This window comes from Opisthorchis viverrini (assembly GCF_000715545.1).
Source record: "Opisthorchis viverrini unplaced genomic scaffold opera_v5_113, whole genome shotgun sequence".
Classification (NCBI taxonomy): Eukaryota; Metazoa; Platyhelminthes; class Trematoda; order Opisthorchiida; family Opisthorchiidae; genus Opisthorchis; species Opisthorchis viverrini.
The window spans coordinates 264,894-280,810 of record NW_008751767.1 but is presented as its reverse complement, the minus strand read 5'-3'; the positions used below and the strand labels follow the sequence as shown (position 1 = coordinate 280,810).

At 45.4% G+C, this 15,917-nt stretch overlaps 1 protein-coding gene across 1 annotated transcript in view; it reads right to left on the bottom strand.

Annotated features, from left to right (window-relative positions):
- Positions 1 to 15,917, bottom strand: part of T265_05713 (hypothetical protein) — a gene marked incomplete at both ends in the record, with an annotated part of 61,981 nt that overhangs the window by 18,596 nt on the left and 27,468 nt on the right. The window contains 3 exons of the mRNA XM_009170786.1: positions 1,290 to 1,462; positions 14,033 to 14,215; positions 14,707 to 14,877. Coding sequence (XP_009169050.1) covers positions 1,290 to 1,462; positions 14,033 to 14,215; positions 14,707 to 14,877 — 527 coding nt within the window. The remainder of the gene's footprint in view (positions 1 to 1,289; positions 1,463 to 14,032; positions 14,216 to 14,706; positions 14,878 to 15,917) is intronic.

Genomic DNA, 15,917 nt, shown 5'->3' with positions numbered 1-15,917 from the left:
AAAGGGTGGCAAAGACCCCTATAAATTCCTTTAGACACTCTTCTGACTGTTTGACTGACGTTTCAAAGTGGGTGCTTGCCCATAATTGGCTTGAACTCATCAACTCTTACACACTTGGCACATTAGTCTGTTGCCACGGGAGCGAACCAATAATAGCCGAACACTGACCTCATGCCGTCGATGATGGTAATAATGATATATATGACTCAGCAAAATACACTCGTTTGCAAACAAATTCGGTTTTGCGAGAGACTCATCTGGAACCCAGCTGAATCGCTCGTTCGTGATGTTTCCAGGCATCGCGATACATGTATAGTCGTAATGCACTACTCATAAGGTTGCCGAAATTCCATCGGCAGCCCACGACCGGTTTCGCCCTTCTTGGGGCTCATCAGGTAGGCGCTGTCCCCGGGTTTCCGTCAACCTTATGCTCTAGTTGAAAACAAATTGTACGAAATTAGCGAATATACACTCATCTGCAAACTAATTTGGTTCTTTCGAGAGACTCACCTGGAACCCAGCTGAATCTTTCGGTTTTGATGGTTCCCGGCAACTGAATGTGTTGCATCAGGCCGCCTCATGTTTCAGTTGCTACGATATTCGAGACATCGTAACACATGTATAGTCGTAACGCACTACTCATAAGGTTGCTGTTGAAGAATTTTCGGCAACCGTGCATCCGATTTATCCAAAGAGATCCCCTTTCATGGTGACTTCTGACACCAACTGATCAGAGATTCTGTTCAGGAGTCTAGAATCGAACCCGTACAACCTACCCCCGACTCTTACATCATTCCTATTCTCATCTCCTACTTGTTTGTTCCATGATATAGGAAGTAGTTGACGGAGATGAGCAAATAAGTAGTTTATCCCACCTGTTCCCACCACAGAACGAAAATTTGTCATCGGTTCATACACTATCCAGTCTGTGTTTCCTTTGCTTTCACATTTCGTCTGCAGAAGAGCCTTGACTCCACTTTGAGTTTAGGGGTGAGAAGTTGTCCGATAATTTAATCAGTCTACCACTGACACATACTCAGTAGTCTCCCCGAAAGAAGGAATTAGCCCCGTACATCCTCCTCCCAAGGAGTCCGCAAACAAGCAGCTTAGCTAACGAGTGCTCAGAAGTAAAGTAAAGAAAAAAACATACATTATACATCGAATCGGATACAACGTGGGGACAGCTAACCCCCGCTCATGTCTATTTTAAGCCGACCTACGTATAATGCTGACCACACTACCCTCAAAACAGACTCCGTTGTTTGAAAAAACGGTTGAACACAACTCACCCGGGGATCCAATGGAGTTGCGTCCTTGTAAAAGTACCACAGACGAGTATCGTTGCTGTAGGACAGCTTGAATCGTGTCACGTACTGTGGACGCTTGTAGTCTCCACGACCCTTCAAAATCACGCCTGTGATTTGAGTAGGCGGGCCAACATCAATTTGAAGCCATTGTTGAACTTGAAAATGGAACGGAAGGTAGAAGAAGAGATTTCCGACCAAAGTGTGATGTTTGTGTGTAAAACAGGGCTTATCAGTCGAAGATTGTCCGCAAACCTATGACAGTGTCACGTCGGTGTTTGCCCTCAGTGACTGAGCTTGTCTTGGCTGGTGATCAGCTGTTCCGTTCAGAGCAAACCAACCCGTCCTCTAATCACACGGCCCACCGCCAAAAAATCTCCCTCGTTCATCATCGGGTCATATCCCAAATTCCAAAAACTTTAAGATGCATGACACATCGGCTTTTACGAGTTTCACAACTCGACAAACCCAGGGTTAACTTGTGCGAAATTTTTTATCAGTTCACAGAACAACAGGTATAGGCGCCATCCACAATCCAAAATCAACGTGGAAAAATCGTTCAACTGTCTGGGCGCCGAGCAATACTGGGTGAGAAAACGCCTCGACTTTACGAAAAAATGTCACCGCATTTTACGCAAACCCATTGGTGGCTTCTGGTTGGAAAAAAAACAACCTGAGGTCTCCGAAAACACCGTGGAATCTACTTCGCAGTTCCTTTTTTTGTCTAAAGAAATCAGCTGGTCTCAGGACTCACTTCAGCTGTTTCCTTACGGTAAGTCTGGTGAAAGTTTTTGGAGTCTGGAATTTAAAAAAGCTCCGCAAAAAGTCACTGGTCTAGAAGAAGGTTAACCAGAAGATTGATCCATGTAGCTCTTCACGATCTTCCTCGGTCGGTTCAAGGTGTCACTATTGTCAGAGACATCATGAACCGCGGGTGTATCATCGGTACGGTTCCGGAACGTCTTTCACAAGCAGTTTGAATACAACCGTTCGGTCACGAGCGGCTGGTCAGCAGTTTGATATTAACTCTCGCCTAAATAGGATACAACGCCGCTGATCCTCCAATCAGGGGATTCACATCACGTGGTCACGTGTTGACTGGCCAGAGATACACAATTTGGTACGGTTTGAACAGTGTTCAACAAATTCCTAGTGGATGGGCAAGATGATGACTTTGCCGTTCCAAACTTGAAGCTGATGAAATTAATTACGATTTTAGGTGAAACTAGCCTTGACATTTTGAGTACCTGCTGGGATGCCCATTCATGTTCTTGTGTCTGGCTACAGTGAACTCCCGTTACATCGGTAATCTTTTCAACCGTTGTTCTGTCAACCAGAGCACGCAGGCCTCCACTGAAATCCCAGAGTATGCGTCGGTGGATTTTTTAGCCGCAAAGATTACAGCACATCCGTCATGACGAAAAATTGTCGATATATCCCCATGATCCAAATCGATCTGTGTAACGATACTCCGACGATGTGTGCTCTGGTTTGGAGCTACCAGTCACGTGAGCGTAACCAGAACGAATGCGCATGTTGCAAGTCATGAGGTATCAGGCTTGCTATCCAACTTACTTCTAGAATGCTTTTTACTGAATATAACCTAAATTCAACACCCCTACCTCGACGGTGGCATCAACCACTCGCTCAGTACCAATCTTTCTAAAGTCACGTGATTTGTTCTGCTCCTGTCAATCTGCGTTACTAAGCTTTCTAAAGCTCACCCATTTCTGTAAACCTGTGTGGGGCTATTGAATTACAGTGTTATTTTTGGTTATTCCATCCCCCTTGATGATCTTCTGTGTCTCATCGGGCCCAAGTATGGCAGTTTGAACTACCACAACGAATTGACGTTTTTATGTTGCTTGAGAGGCTGTGAGGTTATCTACCTAAGATGGAGGCTGATCAAGGACTCACAGCTTCAGCACTCAAGAAAAACAGAAGGAAGTCACCAAAATCATTCCATGAATGTTTAGACGGCATTGCCAGACTGGTTGGAAGAACCTATGTGATGATCATCTACAACCGAGACGACCTACAAACAGCCTAGGTCATCAGAAACAGAGTCTAGACTATCTTACAACATACTGTATGCACACCTATTTTCTGGCAGTGGGGTTTTTTATGACAAATGGGGTTAGAGCGTTTGGTATTTATTTTGGTTTGTTATACTCTCAGTTACCATATTTAGCGGTATGGCTACAACTGGAGTAAACCCGGGCTAAATCCACGGGATTCCAGCCAATTTCTGGCGGTATATTTACCGAATACACAATAATCGATCTCTGCCATCCATTTCAAAAGGGACCCCTTACAGACATATGGAAAGTTGAAATCAGTGATCTGCATCCCTCTAGCCAGGAGATCACCAAGGGTCCAGAATGCCCCATTCCAGACATGAGTCGCACTTGTTGAATTATCGATCCATAGTGAGTATAGCTCACTGACTTGATTTCTTACGGATGCTGAAAGGAAGATCATCGCTCTAACATAAGTATATATCGATTTTGCATCGATTTCATAGCGTTTCGGTTTGCAGTGTCTTGACAGACTCACCATGCGGTTCTTGTTGTCAACACTACCCCGGGGTCCAAGAAACTCTGAAAAACGGGACGAATCCTACAACAGTTCGTCAGCTAAATCCCTATATTTCTGACAAACCATTCTGGTTCTATCGAGAGACTGAACTGGTTCACAGCTGAATCTCTAGTCTACCATACTCTTCAACTACCTCGCAATTCAGTTGACATGCTATTCGAGATATCGCGGTACATTTTCCTGAAGGAACAGTGTTCAAAAGGTTGGACAGTTTTCAGCAACTTTATAAGTAGTATTCCTTCAATAAAATGAATGTATTTTTGGTGTCCTGTTTCTAAGTCTGTGCTGACAACACCCAACCGGTTAAACTCAGAGTTCCTGTGCTATGGGGGTGACACACTCACAATATGTGTTCCCTCGGAATCGACAAGGTTTGACAACCGGTTTAAAACTTCCGTGGTTGGTTATAACACTCTCAGGAAAGAACTGCATGTTCTTCACCGTGTTTGTCACTTCACTGTCCTTTTGATTGTATATTTGTTTGCGTCATTGGGTGTTTCACTAGTACACTCATAAATGGTCATTGGATGAATCGCTGTTCCCTGACTCAGCCCTTTGATTCATCCTCAGGACAAACACATGAATTGCGACCTTGGGTCATGTTGGTTGGTCGGAAAACCGTTTTTTCGACTTCAACAGTGCATCTGGTCCGCGACCAATGCCCGCGTGCCTTACTGACTTAGCATATTGTGTGAATGTGTGTGAATGTAGGCCGAAAAACTCGGGCGATTCGTTTTAGTCAGACTGGTGTAATGGAACAAACAGAAATTGTTTACTGGCAGATTTTCTGTTGCCAACACACCCTAATGTTTTGAAAACATACCTACAAGATGGAAAAATAAGGTGTTCGTGAAAGCATTCCTCATGGCAGTGAAGCATCAGTGCCAACACTGATGTTGCTGCCTTTGAGGATGATGATGACCGGCACTTTGCACCAATCAGTATGGAAATTCGGACCCACGACCTTCTTAATGGGAGTTAAAAATTAATCGGTCAGTAGTATGTGTTACCTGTACTTGGATATGATGGAATGCCTTGAACCTTCAATCGCATAGTTCGTACCACGCGATCTGGTGTCCACCGGCTCCTCGAGTGATGGCGCCTCAAACGAAAGATTTACGGTTCGTATGGGTTTTTCCTCTCCACAAGGATTGCTTGTACCTTCCGAATCACGCTACCGCCAACCAGATTAAGCCGCTGATGAATTTCCGTTTTCTGTGAAAGGTCCCCTGAACATGCTAGTGGTTTCTTGGAGGAAACTATTCATAAAGTTACTAAAAACCCTCTTGGGGATGGCCAGACAGAAGCAGTCCTCTAGTTTCCGTCAACCTTGTGTTCGACACGAAACCAAATTGTACAAAAGTCACGAACTATACTCATCATCATCATCATTGTCAGCTGTAATAACCGCGTACTCGTCGTACTGTGGTTGTAGCTACCGCAGTTTCGTTCACCGATGATTTGGGGGGAAGGGGTAGGTAGCTGCGCGTTGCAGGCGGGAGCTGATAAATTGGTGCATAAATCCAGCACTGTCAGTGGGCTGTCAAGTGGGGGTTGGCTGGAAAAGGAGCTATGCATTGAAGGCAATAGCTTGGATGCACGAACGCCATTGAGGGCGCGACTGGACTATATCTGACAATGTCTCTAGCCATTGATGTGGCCCGTCTCGGGGTCCCCATCCAGGAAGACGGCAATGACCAACGCAGCTGAGTTTGCTGGTAATGGCTTCCATACTTCGCTGCCAAGTCATTGGTTGACCGCCTCTGGCTCTCTTCCACCCTTCACATGGTTGGGCGAAAAGAGCCCTTCGAGGAAGTCGGTCGACTGGCATACGCAACACGTGGCCAAGCCAGCGCAACCGATGTAGTGTGATCAGTTCATCTCTCGGGGGTGAGTTATTTCTCCCGAATAACATTCGACGTACTTCAGAATTGCTGATCCGGTGTTCCCACCGGATTCGGGCAATGCTCCGAAGACATCGATGGTCAAATACTGAAAGTCTTTTGACGTCCTCGGCGCGCAGCGGCTCAGCTGAATTCCAGCCGCCTCTCTTGTTTATGGTATTCCTCACTCGAATGTGATACACAGGGACACTTCATGTTTCAGTCGGCACGATATCCGAGATGTCGCGGTATATTTCTTATAAAAGAAACTACTCACAAGCTTGCTGAAAACTCTTCAGTTGAATCTCTCGTGAAAACCAAATTGATTTGCAAATGAGCGTACATCGCGGTATGCTTTCTTGAAGGAAACTATTCGTTCATAAGGGTGGAACCGGCATTAGGCTGTCCAAAAGTTCCCAGTAATTTTACGAGTAATGCTCAGTCAGGAAACTATACCGTGACATCTCGAATGTGGTGAGACACAAAGTGGTCTTTGTGTAGCTTATTCAGTTGGATTACATCACAAACGAGAGATTCAATTGGACTGAGACGAGCTTTTGGTCAAAACCAAAATGGTATTCAAATGAGTGTATCTCTCAAATGCTGGCTGATAACTTGCTCAAGCAATCATCTCATTACCGATGAATAACCACCTGTCTAGGCGAGACACCTGACTAGTCTGATAGAACAATGTTACTGTCCATCGGAACCTCACCTCCTACTTCTCTCCTTCGCTAAGGGGAGAGTATTTGTAGAGGTCACTCATCAGATCACGCGTCACAAACACTCAAACCACGTGACAATTCCTCGCCCACTTGCAACCTTAGCCGACAACATGTACAGTAAAACTCCTCAACCATTTTTGTTCACGCGGCTCCCACTTCCGTCACGCGCCAGGATTATGAACTTCACTCGACACATCAGGTCAAGTTGTATTCATGTCTGTGCAAGTACCAAACACGAAGGGGCACCCCTCGCTTCACAATGCACACAATAAATAGGCATACAACTCGGCTCAACTCGCGCGCACAGGACAGGAAGTCAACAGAGCTCCGCAAGTCTCCACGGGCGACTATAGTGCAGAGAAGACACGTCCCGAGTCCGGAACTTCACTCAGGAATTCTCAACAACTGTCCTCAGTCGACAAGTCGCCTTTTTGGCTTATTCCACTTTTCGCATTGTTTTATCGAGTGCACCTAACTATTGCATTCATCACATTCTACTAAGACAGACATTTTCTAGTGCTTGTTACTTTCTGATAATCAACTTGATTACGTCACAAGTAGAGCACTAACAGGCTAACCGCTTTAAGGTCTCAACCAAAGGTCCACGCGTCCGATCCCTTTACATCGGTTGGTGTTAGTGTGGAACAACTGCACAGAGGAGATATTCGAAATCAGTATTCAGCAATCAGTTCAAACCAAGTTCCCTACCAAATCACAGCAGTTTGTAGGTGGGTGGTTGTCTTACGAACAGGACTGAATGGTGGCCCGATCAACAGACGTTGAAGACGACTAATTCATGCACCCCACTAACATTTGCTCCGTTGCCTCCACAGACTAAGGGCAGATTCACTTCCTACCGTTCTGGGTTCGACAGATCAACAATCGATTTTTCGCCCATTTCAAATCTCCTCGCCCACACTATAAATTCGCGAAATGAGTGGGACAATTCTGTCCGAATCCGGTCTCGAAAAGCACAATTGTTGGAGTCGCCTGACACGTTTCCTGGTGTTTACACTTAGCGTCGTCTATTTACGACTTGTTTAGGTGTCTTCTTTCCCTCAGGGTCTCAGGTTGCCGAAAACTTCATGAAACCACACTGGGTCGTAGCCGTCGCCGCTGCCGGCTTCCTTGTAAAAGCTGCCACCCCCCACCTGTGCAAGCCCCATGTGTCTCATCTGGAATCGTTTACACCACATCGGTTGGTCCCAAAAGAATCGAGAGGTGGGGGGAGGAGTGTTGTGTTTTCGGGACCGATCTACACACGTGGTGTTTGTATAAGTTGTCTATGGTTAGTGGCTGTGAATGATCAGTTTTTTTTCTCGAAGAATAAGTACTGATGATGATTGCCGAAGTGGGAAAATCACACGTAGGAAACGTGGGAAGTCGGTGTGACTGTCCACAGTCGAAATAAATCATGAAAAGATGTCGCCTTCGCAGTCACGTGACCACACGGGCACAAGCGCACAGCACAGCTGTTTGGAGTTCAATCAATCAGCTGAGTGTGTGTGTGTGTGTGTGTGTGTGTGTGTGTGTGTGCAAACGAACATAGTTTTCCCCTCTACGCCGGTTTAATTACGTCCTGGTAAGTTGCGAAACTGTGGACGGGGAAACAGTGAAATGCGGTTCAAATTCCACGGCTATCGTTGGCTCTTTTTTTGGATGATTGACAGTATATTAGGGCAATGAGATACGGTGAAAATCGCTAAGCCTAAATCGCCAGACATGTACGGTGGTTCCAGATCGATTTCGTCTGACTGACTGACGCTAATTAGAATATTTATACTTTGGGGACATGTGATACTCCCCCGACTGTTTACACTATATATGTAGGTGTTTATGAAAACTAAACGGAGCAAGGAAACCGAATTGCAGGAAAGTTTTTTTTCTCGCATAAAAAGTGACTCCTTACTCTTGTGCACCAAGTTTGAAACTGTAAACATCTATGCGGGGTGCGGAAATGAACGTGGCAGAAAAAAGTGAATCACTCGATGCAATCACCGAGAGCTTGGGAGAAGAACGAAACGGTACGTACGTTTCTCTCATGGCGTCCAGTCCAAAACCTTGGTCGCCAGAACGGAATCAGCTGTCAGTACATACCTCTCGGCACAATTGCCATGGTGAGTCAATTTTTGGGGTCCATCGCAAAGAGATTCTCATCACAATGAACTGTCTACCGTTCGAAGGTACTGCGACGGCGATGGCGAATCCATCGGTCAAACATCTCCAAGTTCGTCTGACTCTGAAGCCTATACCACCTGGTTCAAACAGGCCGTGGATTGCACCGAGTGACTTTTGAAATCCGACCCTGAGGGGTCACCTGCTAGTGTCGATCTTCTAGCTTTTGTCAGTGGTCACAACACCTGTCATCAGTACACCGGAGCAACTAGCGTGACCTTTACACATCCAGCAAATTCTGGAACTCTGTTACTCGACGCCGTCGACGGAAAGTTTATCGTATGCCGGATACCTGAAAGCCCCAAGAAGGGCGAAACCAACCGTAGGCTGTCGAAGAATTTTCAGCAACCTTGTGAGTAGTTTCCTTTATGGAAGCCTTTTCTTCACTAGCTGGCTCTCTTACACACCCCGGAAGTGGTCCAACACTCAACCACTGATGGCACGCCTTTACTGGACCGTTTCTTACCTTTCTATGTCCTCATGCAAACTCCTCTGCTTATCTGGTTTGCCTTCTCGTGATTGTGACCATGTCGTTCAGAAATTGACGATATTTACAACAGCAGAACCATACGCTCATCCGCACTTGATCCTCGTAATTGGACAACCCAGCAATCGGAAATGAATTCTCCTCATCAAAACTAACCGCGCAGGTTACCACTCACATTTCCTAGTTTCCAGTTACTATTTTTCGAATTAGATGCATCGAAATCTCGTCATCTCAGAGAACTACCTACGCGACAGTATCTTGCACCTAAGCAATACACGTGATTTGTGCGCTTGCCCGGTGCTCCAGCAAGCAACCGACAGTGTCGCGCTGACCGGCTTTCCGACCCACGTTTCAAAGGTCGAAAAGAAACCGCTCCACCGCCAAACTCTTATTCAAGTGATTCCGGGCAGCCGCAAAGATCGATAGTCTCGAGTGAATTTAAACACCACTCTGTTGGTGACAGCTTGCGGAACGTGTGACTCACAATTCATGTAAGCAAGGCACATTTGAACAAAATTTTGGAAACAAAGACATAACAGGTTGAAATAAATGTTATGAATCGGAAATCTGATCAGTATACACAGATAAGTTCGTGTTCTAGACCTGCCCAACCGACATACCGCACAGCAGTCTTATTGATTTTTGTCAGCTGACCTTATTCACTCTCGTTCAGCCAATCGGTGACCGATTTGTGATGGCCCCTTTGCTACGGACCAATCATGTCTTGCCCGTTTTCCCTTCTAGACGAACAAAGCTGCGTGTCCACAAATTTCCGTGTTCGGAATAACCAACAACCATGTATTGGGGAATAGGTTCAAGACTGATGGGACCGATTGCTGGTTACATGACATGTGTGCTCAGTAAATTTGCGTCACCTTTCTTGCCTCTGTCGCCAAGGCGGATATGCAGCTGGAGGGCTAATCGGTGAAATGTCACGTGGATCAAGACGAAAGGTGTTGTAAAATCACCGATTGATAGCGATCTCATTAACTCATCTCAGGGTCTACACGCTGCACACGAACTTTCAAACGACAAAGGAGAAACATCGGAAGGGTCAGGAACCAACTAGGTGAAAAATCTGTCACATATTCAGAGCCGGCCCGGAGTGAACCCAGGATATAGAACTCAAAATGCTGTCTGCTTGGTATGTGGTGCAATGGAAGTTAGACTTCCAAACGATGGTTTGTGCGTCAGGTTTCCATACCTCATCATTTCATTCCAGGACGAAAAGGAGGTTTGGAATTTTTTCGGTACCTGCCATGAACAGATTATGTTAGGCTTGGAGGGTGGACCAATGAACACGCTGCCTGAGTCACCCATCTGAGAAGCCGTCACTCGAGGAATCAATCCAATCAATTGATCACGTGATATGAGTTCCGTGAATGAAGAATGAGTGAAGCTAGTTCCTGTGATAGCTAATCACACTGCTGATTGGCTGATTGTGGCAGAACGGTCAAGTGTTCAGGCGAAAGGACGCTGGGAGCATGAAACCTCTCTAGATTCTCTTAAGTTGATGATCACCAAAAGGGTGAAGCAGTTGTGCTGGTCAGCTTTTCAGCAATGACTGACTTCAAATACAGGGAGAAATCCCTACTGGGAAGCCATTCTGTCTAAGTTCCATTTGGTCATTTTTCCACGATGGTCATGGCGGTCGGGGGTCAACTTCCATTGGATCTTTGTCACTGGGCGCATTCTGGTTGAGATGCTAACGGGTTACTAGTAAAAGTTTGCGCCAAATTAGGCGCGGGAAATGTTACTCCTGAACCCACCAGCCTGTGGAATTTCGAATCGACCTAAGCCACCACAGTCGGCCCCAAACCGCAAATAGATGGACGGATACCATAGAGCCTAGTTTTCGTTTCATCTTGGAACTTGAAATGAAAAATCGACTAGCATGGCTCTAGTCTGTGTGTGCTGTTTAGTTCCTACTCTCAGAGCCACTGCTGTTTTTGCCGACCAATCATTGGTTACACTCGGTTGTAGATTGAAGTGAAGAAGGAAAGAAACGAAAAAGACCGAAAGGACACGCAAGAAATTACCTATGGTCTCTCAAACTAGCCAAGAAAAGCGAACGAAGTTGACATTAATAACCCGACATTTATTCAACTTCTGTCTGTTTACTACTTATGAGTAGTTTCTGTATAAGTTAGGATAAGCGAAGTTGATCAACAGGAATGGTTATTCATGATATGCAGTTCATTCTAGGCTTAAGTATACCAGAATCATCGAGATTTACGTTGTTTGTACACTCTCAAATCTGTCATAAATATACAGATGTAACAATGTAAAATATTCTGCAATACAAATCAAATTCGACATCCCGGGTTGCAAGCATCGAGCTGGTCGACCTCGCACGAATAGGTTCAACAGCAGAAAAAGCTGACCTCATGAATGATTGGTCCATCATGCTGTGTATCTTGTCTCTGCTCATTCCGACTAACGCTGGATTATATTAGCGATGTAGATTCCACCGTCGCTTCTTCTGACGGGGCTTCCTGCATCTTAGGATGTTGGCCAGATAGCCAACCCATACAGATTTGGATCATGGTTTACAGGTCACCACGCCGAATCACAAGGTTGGTAAAAGGTCTCTAACAACTGAGGTGGCAGGTCGGTGAATTGGGGCACCTGTGATCCGGTTTAACTTATCGTTCGAAGTCGTCTTTGGCTCACTGCCAGTCCTGATGGTGAACACCGTGTTTCTCAGCAAAACACTACCCAGTGGAGCATTACTTAGTGGTTGTACGCCTCTTCTACAACGATCCAGGCCAATATCTCTTGAATGTCTCGGTGGCACCAACGCCCGACCTTTTTTGCAAAAGTCACAGATAAAATGGCACCGTCATTAAGTGGCTGGTAAGACAAATGACGAATCAAAGTACAGCCTGACCGCATCCACGCAACATGGCCCGGTGTCCGCAGTGACAGAGCCAGAAAACATTGGTTTGGAACTCAACCCTTGCCCTGTGTACTTTAATCCTTCCAAAAGCGAAAAAACTCTTTTCGACACTATTGAAGATCAATAGATATTGCTTCGTTAAGTGGCAAAAATACGCCCAGAACAGCGCTAAAATCAAATTCTTCGTGCTTGAATGATCTTCAAAAGCATGGATATCATTTGACTCGTCAGAAGCGCAGGAATGGAGGGGTTTTCATTCCCGTGTTCCTTAGCATTCAAAAATGTTTCAAAGTTCACTGTCGTTTTTTGGCACTGGGCATCCGGAACTTTTCCAGATAAGCCCCGCCACCAACGCAAAAAGTGCATGTGCGAAAAATCAAGCCCCGCCACCGTTTGCCAGCTTCAATTTAATGTACTCACACACCTTGACCTTATTTTTGAAGAAAACAATTTCTTATCCGCATCTTGGCTCATTTTGTGCAAAAAACCTCTCCGTTCGGACGTAACACCTTAAATGAGCTTTCTGACGCTTTCAACTCTCGTTCATGACAAATAGACGGCAATAGGTTTTTTGGCAAAGCCACAGAGTGACCCATCAACAAAGTTTATGCAACAACAGCCACCAAATGACACTTTCAACTTATCTGGCAGGTGGAGGTGTAATGCCCGACAGTGTCGGCAAGACATCGGCTTCGAAAGGGAACTTGGCTGGAGTGGTCTAGGATGGAGTTTAGGACAGTACTTCTGCTCATTTATTGCTGGTCCATATATTTGGCAAAAAACAAATTCTACTCAGAGGAATTATCTATTAGCCACACGACCGCTGTTGACTGGAAGAACTTTCTTCGCGAAGTTTGCCCCTGGCGGCTTTTGCAGAATCCAACAGTTATCGGCGGCCCAGGTCTACACGTCGAGCTCGATGGAACGCTAACATCTCGCCGAAGAAACCACTCAGGGCGGGTCAATAAAAACTAAAAGTACAAATTTCATATCCTTTTTTTGATCGTTTGTGGATTCGTGAGGTTTGTCCGGAAAAGATCCGGGTATTTTTTTGTGTTGCTCATTTTCCAATAAATTTCACAATATATTACGCAGCATGAACGCTACTCTACAAACTCAGTCTCCGGAAGCTCTGATATCCAGAAAGAGAAACGTTCTATAAAAGGAAGTAATGTCGTCCTTAACCCAACGCCGCAGTTCCTCAACTCTGAAGATAGGTCAGAAATTAGGTAGTCACGTGCCAGCTCGGCCGAGACAGCAAGCACAGGACTGATTTCAAATCACCGGTCGATTTTTCTGTTCTCCACCATTCACACGAGTAGTCTCCAGATGATGAAGGGTTTCCTCTTTGATGTTTAACCGGGTTAACCAACTTAGCTTTGGTCACGCTCCGAAAAGTGCGACCAGTGTGCACTTTAATGACTCTGGGAAATGTGTGTCAAAAAAAGAACGAAACTAATGGACACGATGAACTGATGTAGCAGTATAGCTTTCTGTTTACCTCAGGCTAGGATATATCGTATGGGTTGTGGGTTGGGTGACCGGAAAGCAAAAAAGTTTTGTCCGGACCACATCTAATCCACATTAAACACAGCCTGTTTTATTGCATTTTGTTTCGAAAATTTACGTGTACCTCTCTGTGTCCATCAGTCGCGGTAACATTACATCAGTGGTCGGAGCCGAGAACCTCCAGGGTTACAGAACATCGCAACTACACACACACACACACACAAGCAAATTCACATAAAGGGATGGAGGAACGGGTACGGGAAACGTCGTAAACTGTAAAAAAATTGTTATATGTGGGCCTAATTAGTCGTGTCTGTGTGAAACGACGTTGGGAACCACAAAGAAACCTAAGAAAACGGTATTTTTCTGACCAACTGAGACTTTGTAGAGTATCGGCGAGAAAACGTATGATGTGATATTTTGTCGAATGGGGAAAACAACGGCTCACTTACCATCCTGTTGCCTCGAGCACCACGCTTTGTTGCTCAGGTAGTGTCCATATTCGGGCATGCAGGATCTTTGAACACGCTGACCACGAGAACTTGAGGCGGCGAACCGGGCAACGGTGGAATNGCCGAGCAGCTGTTTGCATGCTGTGTACGGAATAACCAAGATAAAAGTAATAAAAGGGTGTCCTGACAAGACCATAGTTCAGAGTTAGACCAGTCAAGAAGTAGGATCTTCTGTGGGTTGTCAAAAAGACCTACCGATGGTTTCCGATCGATTCGGCAATCACAGCAGAACGATTCATTCAAAACGACCTAGAATCTAACACAAGTCATCAGCGCGTGTTTCAGTTGAGATGGAAGAAAGATAAAAACATGTTGGTCCTTCAAAATATTCGACATGTTCGAGGGAGGCTAGGTCGCTGTGAAACTAGGATAAATCTGCGTCGCCAATCTGTTATATCTGACTGCTTTTCCCGCTCTAACGCCTATGACCAGAAAAAGGCTTTCCGATAGGAACACAACAGCTTTATTACGAAAAGAGAGTGCGAGAGCATGAGCGCGAAAATACAACGGCCTCAAGCTATTTTATTGGTGGGGCATTGTCTGACCTTGATCCAACGTGTCTGGTATTGATCCAAGGCTGTCACATGCTGCATATTGTGGGGGCGTTGTCTGACCTTGATCTAACGCTGACTCACACTGTCTGGCTTTCATACAAGGCTGTAACGTGCTGTATGTTGAGGGGGCGTCGTCTGCCCGGTCAGTGGAGTTAAGGAGCTCAATAGATTTCGGACATTCAGCGGTTATTTTCAGGAATCTGATGACCTTCCTGATATGTGTACACCCGACTATGCTTCTGCCCTGAAAGGAATATTTCTCGTCTAACTCTGTCACCGTGTCCTTCCTCGCCACGAGCCACTTTAAGATGATCTGATCTCAAAGAGTTGAACGCATTCTGATGAACTCGTGTAGGCTGGATAAGAAATTTAGGGGTTAGAATTACAGCCTGGACGAAAGAAGTTTAAATTGTAAAAAAACCCCGCGTTTTCTGAAATTTCGCCGCTGGAGTGCTGCGTGTCAGGAACTTTTCGAATATCGATCTTATTTACTAAATACTTCCACTTATTCATAAATATGCAAGTTTGGCTAACAGCTCATTTTAATGAGCAAATCACCTTTGTGCACCTGAATTCTCCCGATTTGGAATGGTCATCGAAAAACTTTAGAGACTGACTAGTTTCTTGTGCAGAAAACTTAGGGGCTATGTTCATTCAGTTGGAAAAACACTTGAATACGATTGAGACAACCTTGTAAAACAGCCGGTAGAGTTAGTGCCTAGCAACGTTTCGATTTTTACACAAAAGTCTCGTCAGGCCCGATTACCGATTTGGTCGAGATTGGAGGTGGGATGAGAACCATTTAGTAAGTCGAGGTCAGTAAGTTTTGAGGTGTCGGCCAGTAGTATTTTGTTGGGGTGGATCAGCAAGTATTAAGGATTTTTGCAGCGAAAGATGGCTGAAAGTGATCAGTTGAGTATGAAGTTACCAATAGAATGTATTTGGTGAGTTTACAATGCTGCGATGTGCGGGTCAGACACGTGGCCAGTGCGTGCTGAGGACGTCAAAAGACTTTCAGTCTTTGATAATCGATATCTTCGGAGCATTGCCCGAATCCGGTGGGAACACCGGATAAGCAGTGCTGAACTACGTCGAATGGTATTTGGGAGAAACAACTCACCATCGACAGATGAACTGATCACACTGCACAGGTTGCACTGGCTTGGCCACGTGTTGCGTATGCCAGTCGACCGACTTCCTCGAAGGGCTCTTTTCGCCCAACCATGTGAAGGGTGGAAGAGAGCCAGAGGCGGTCAAACAATGACTTGGCA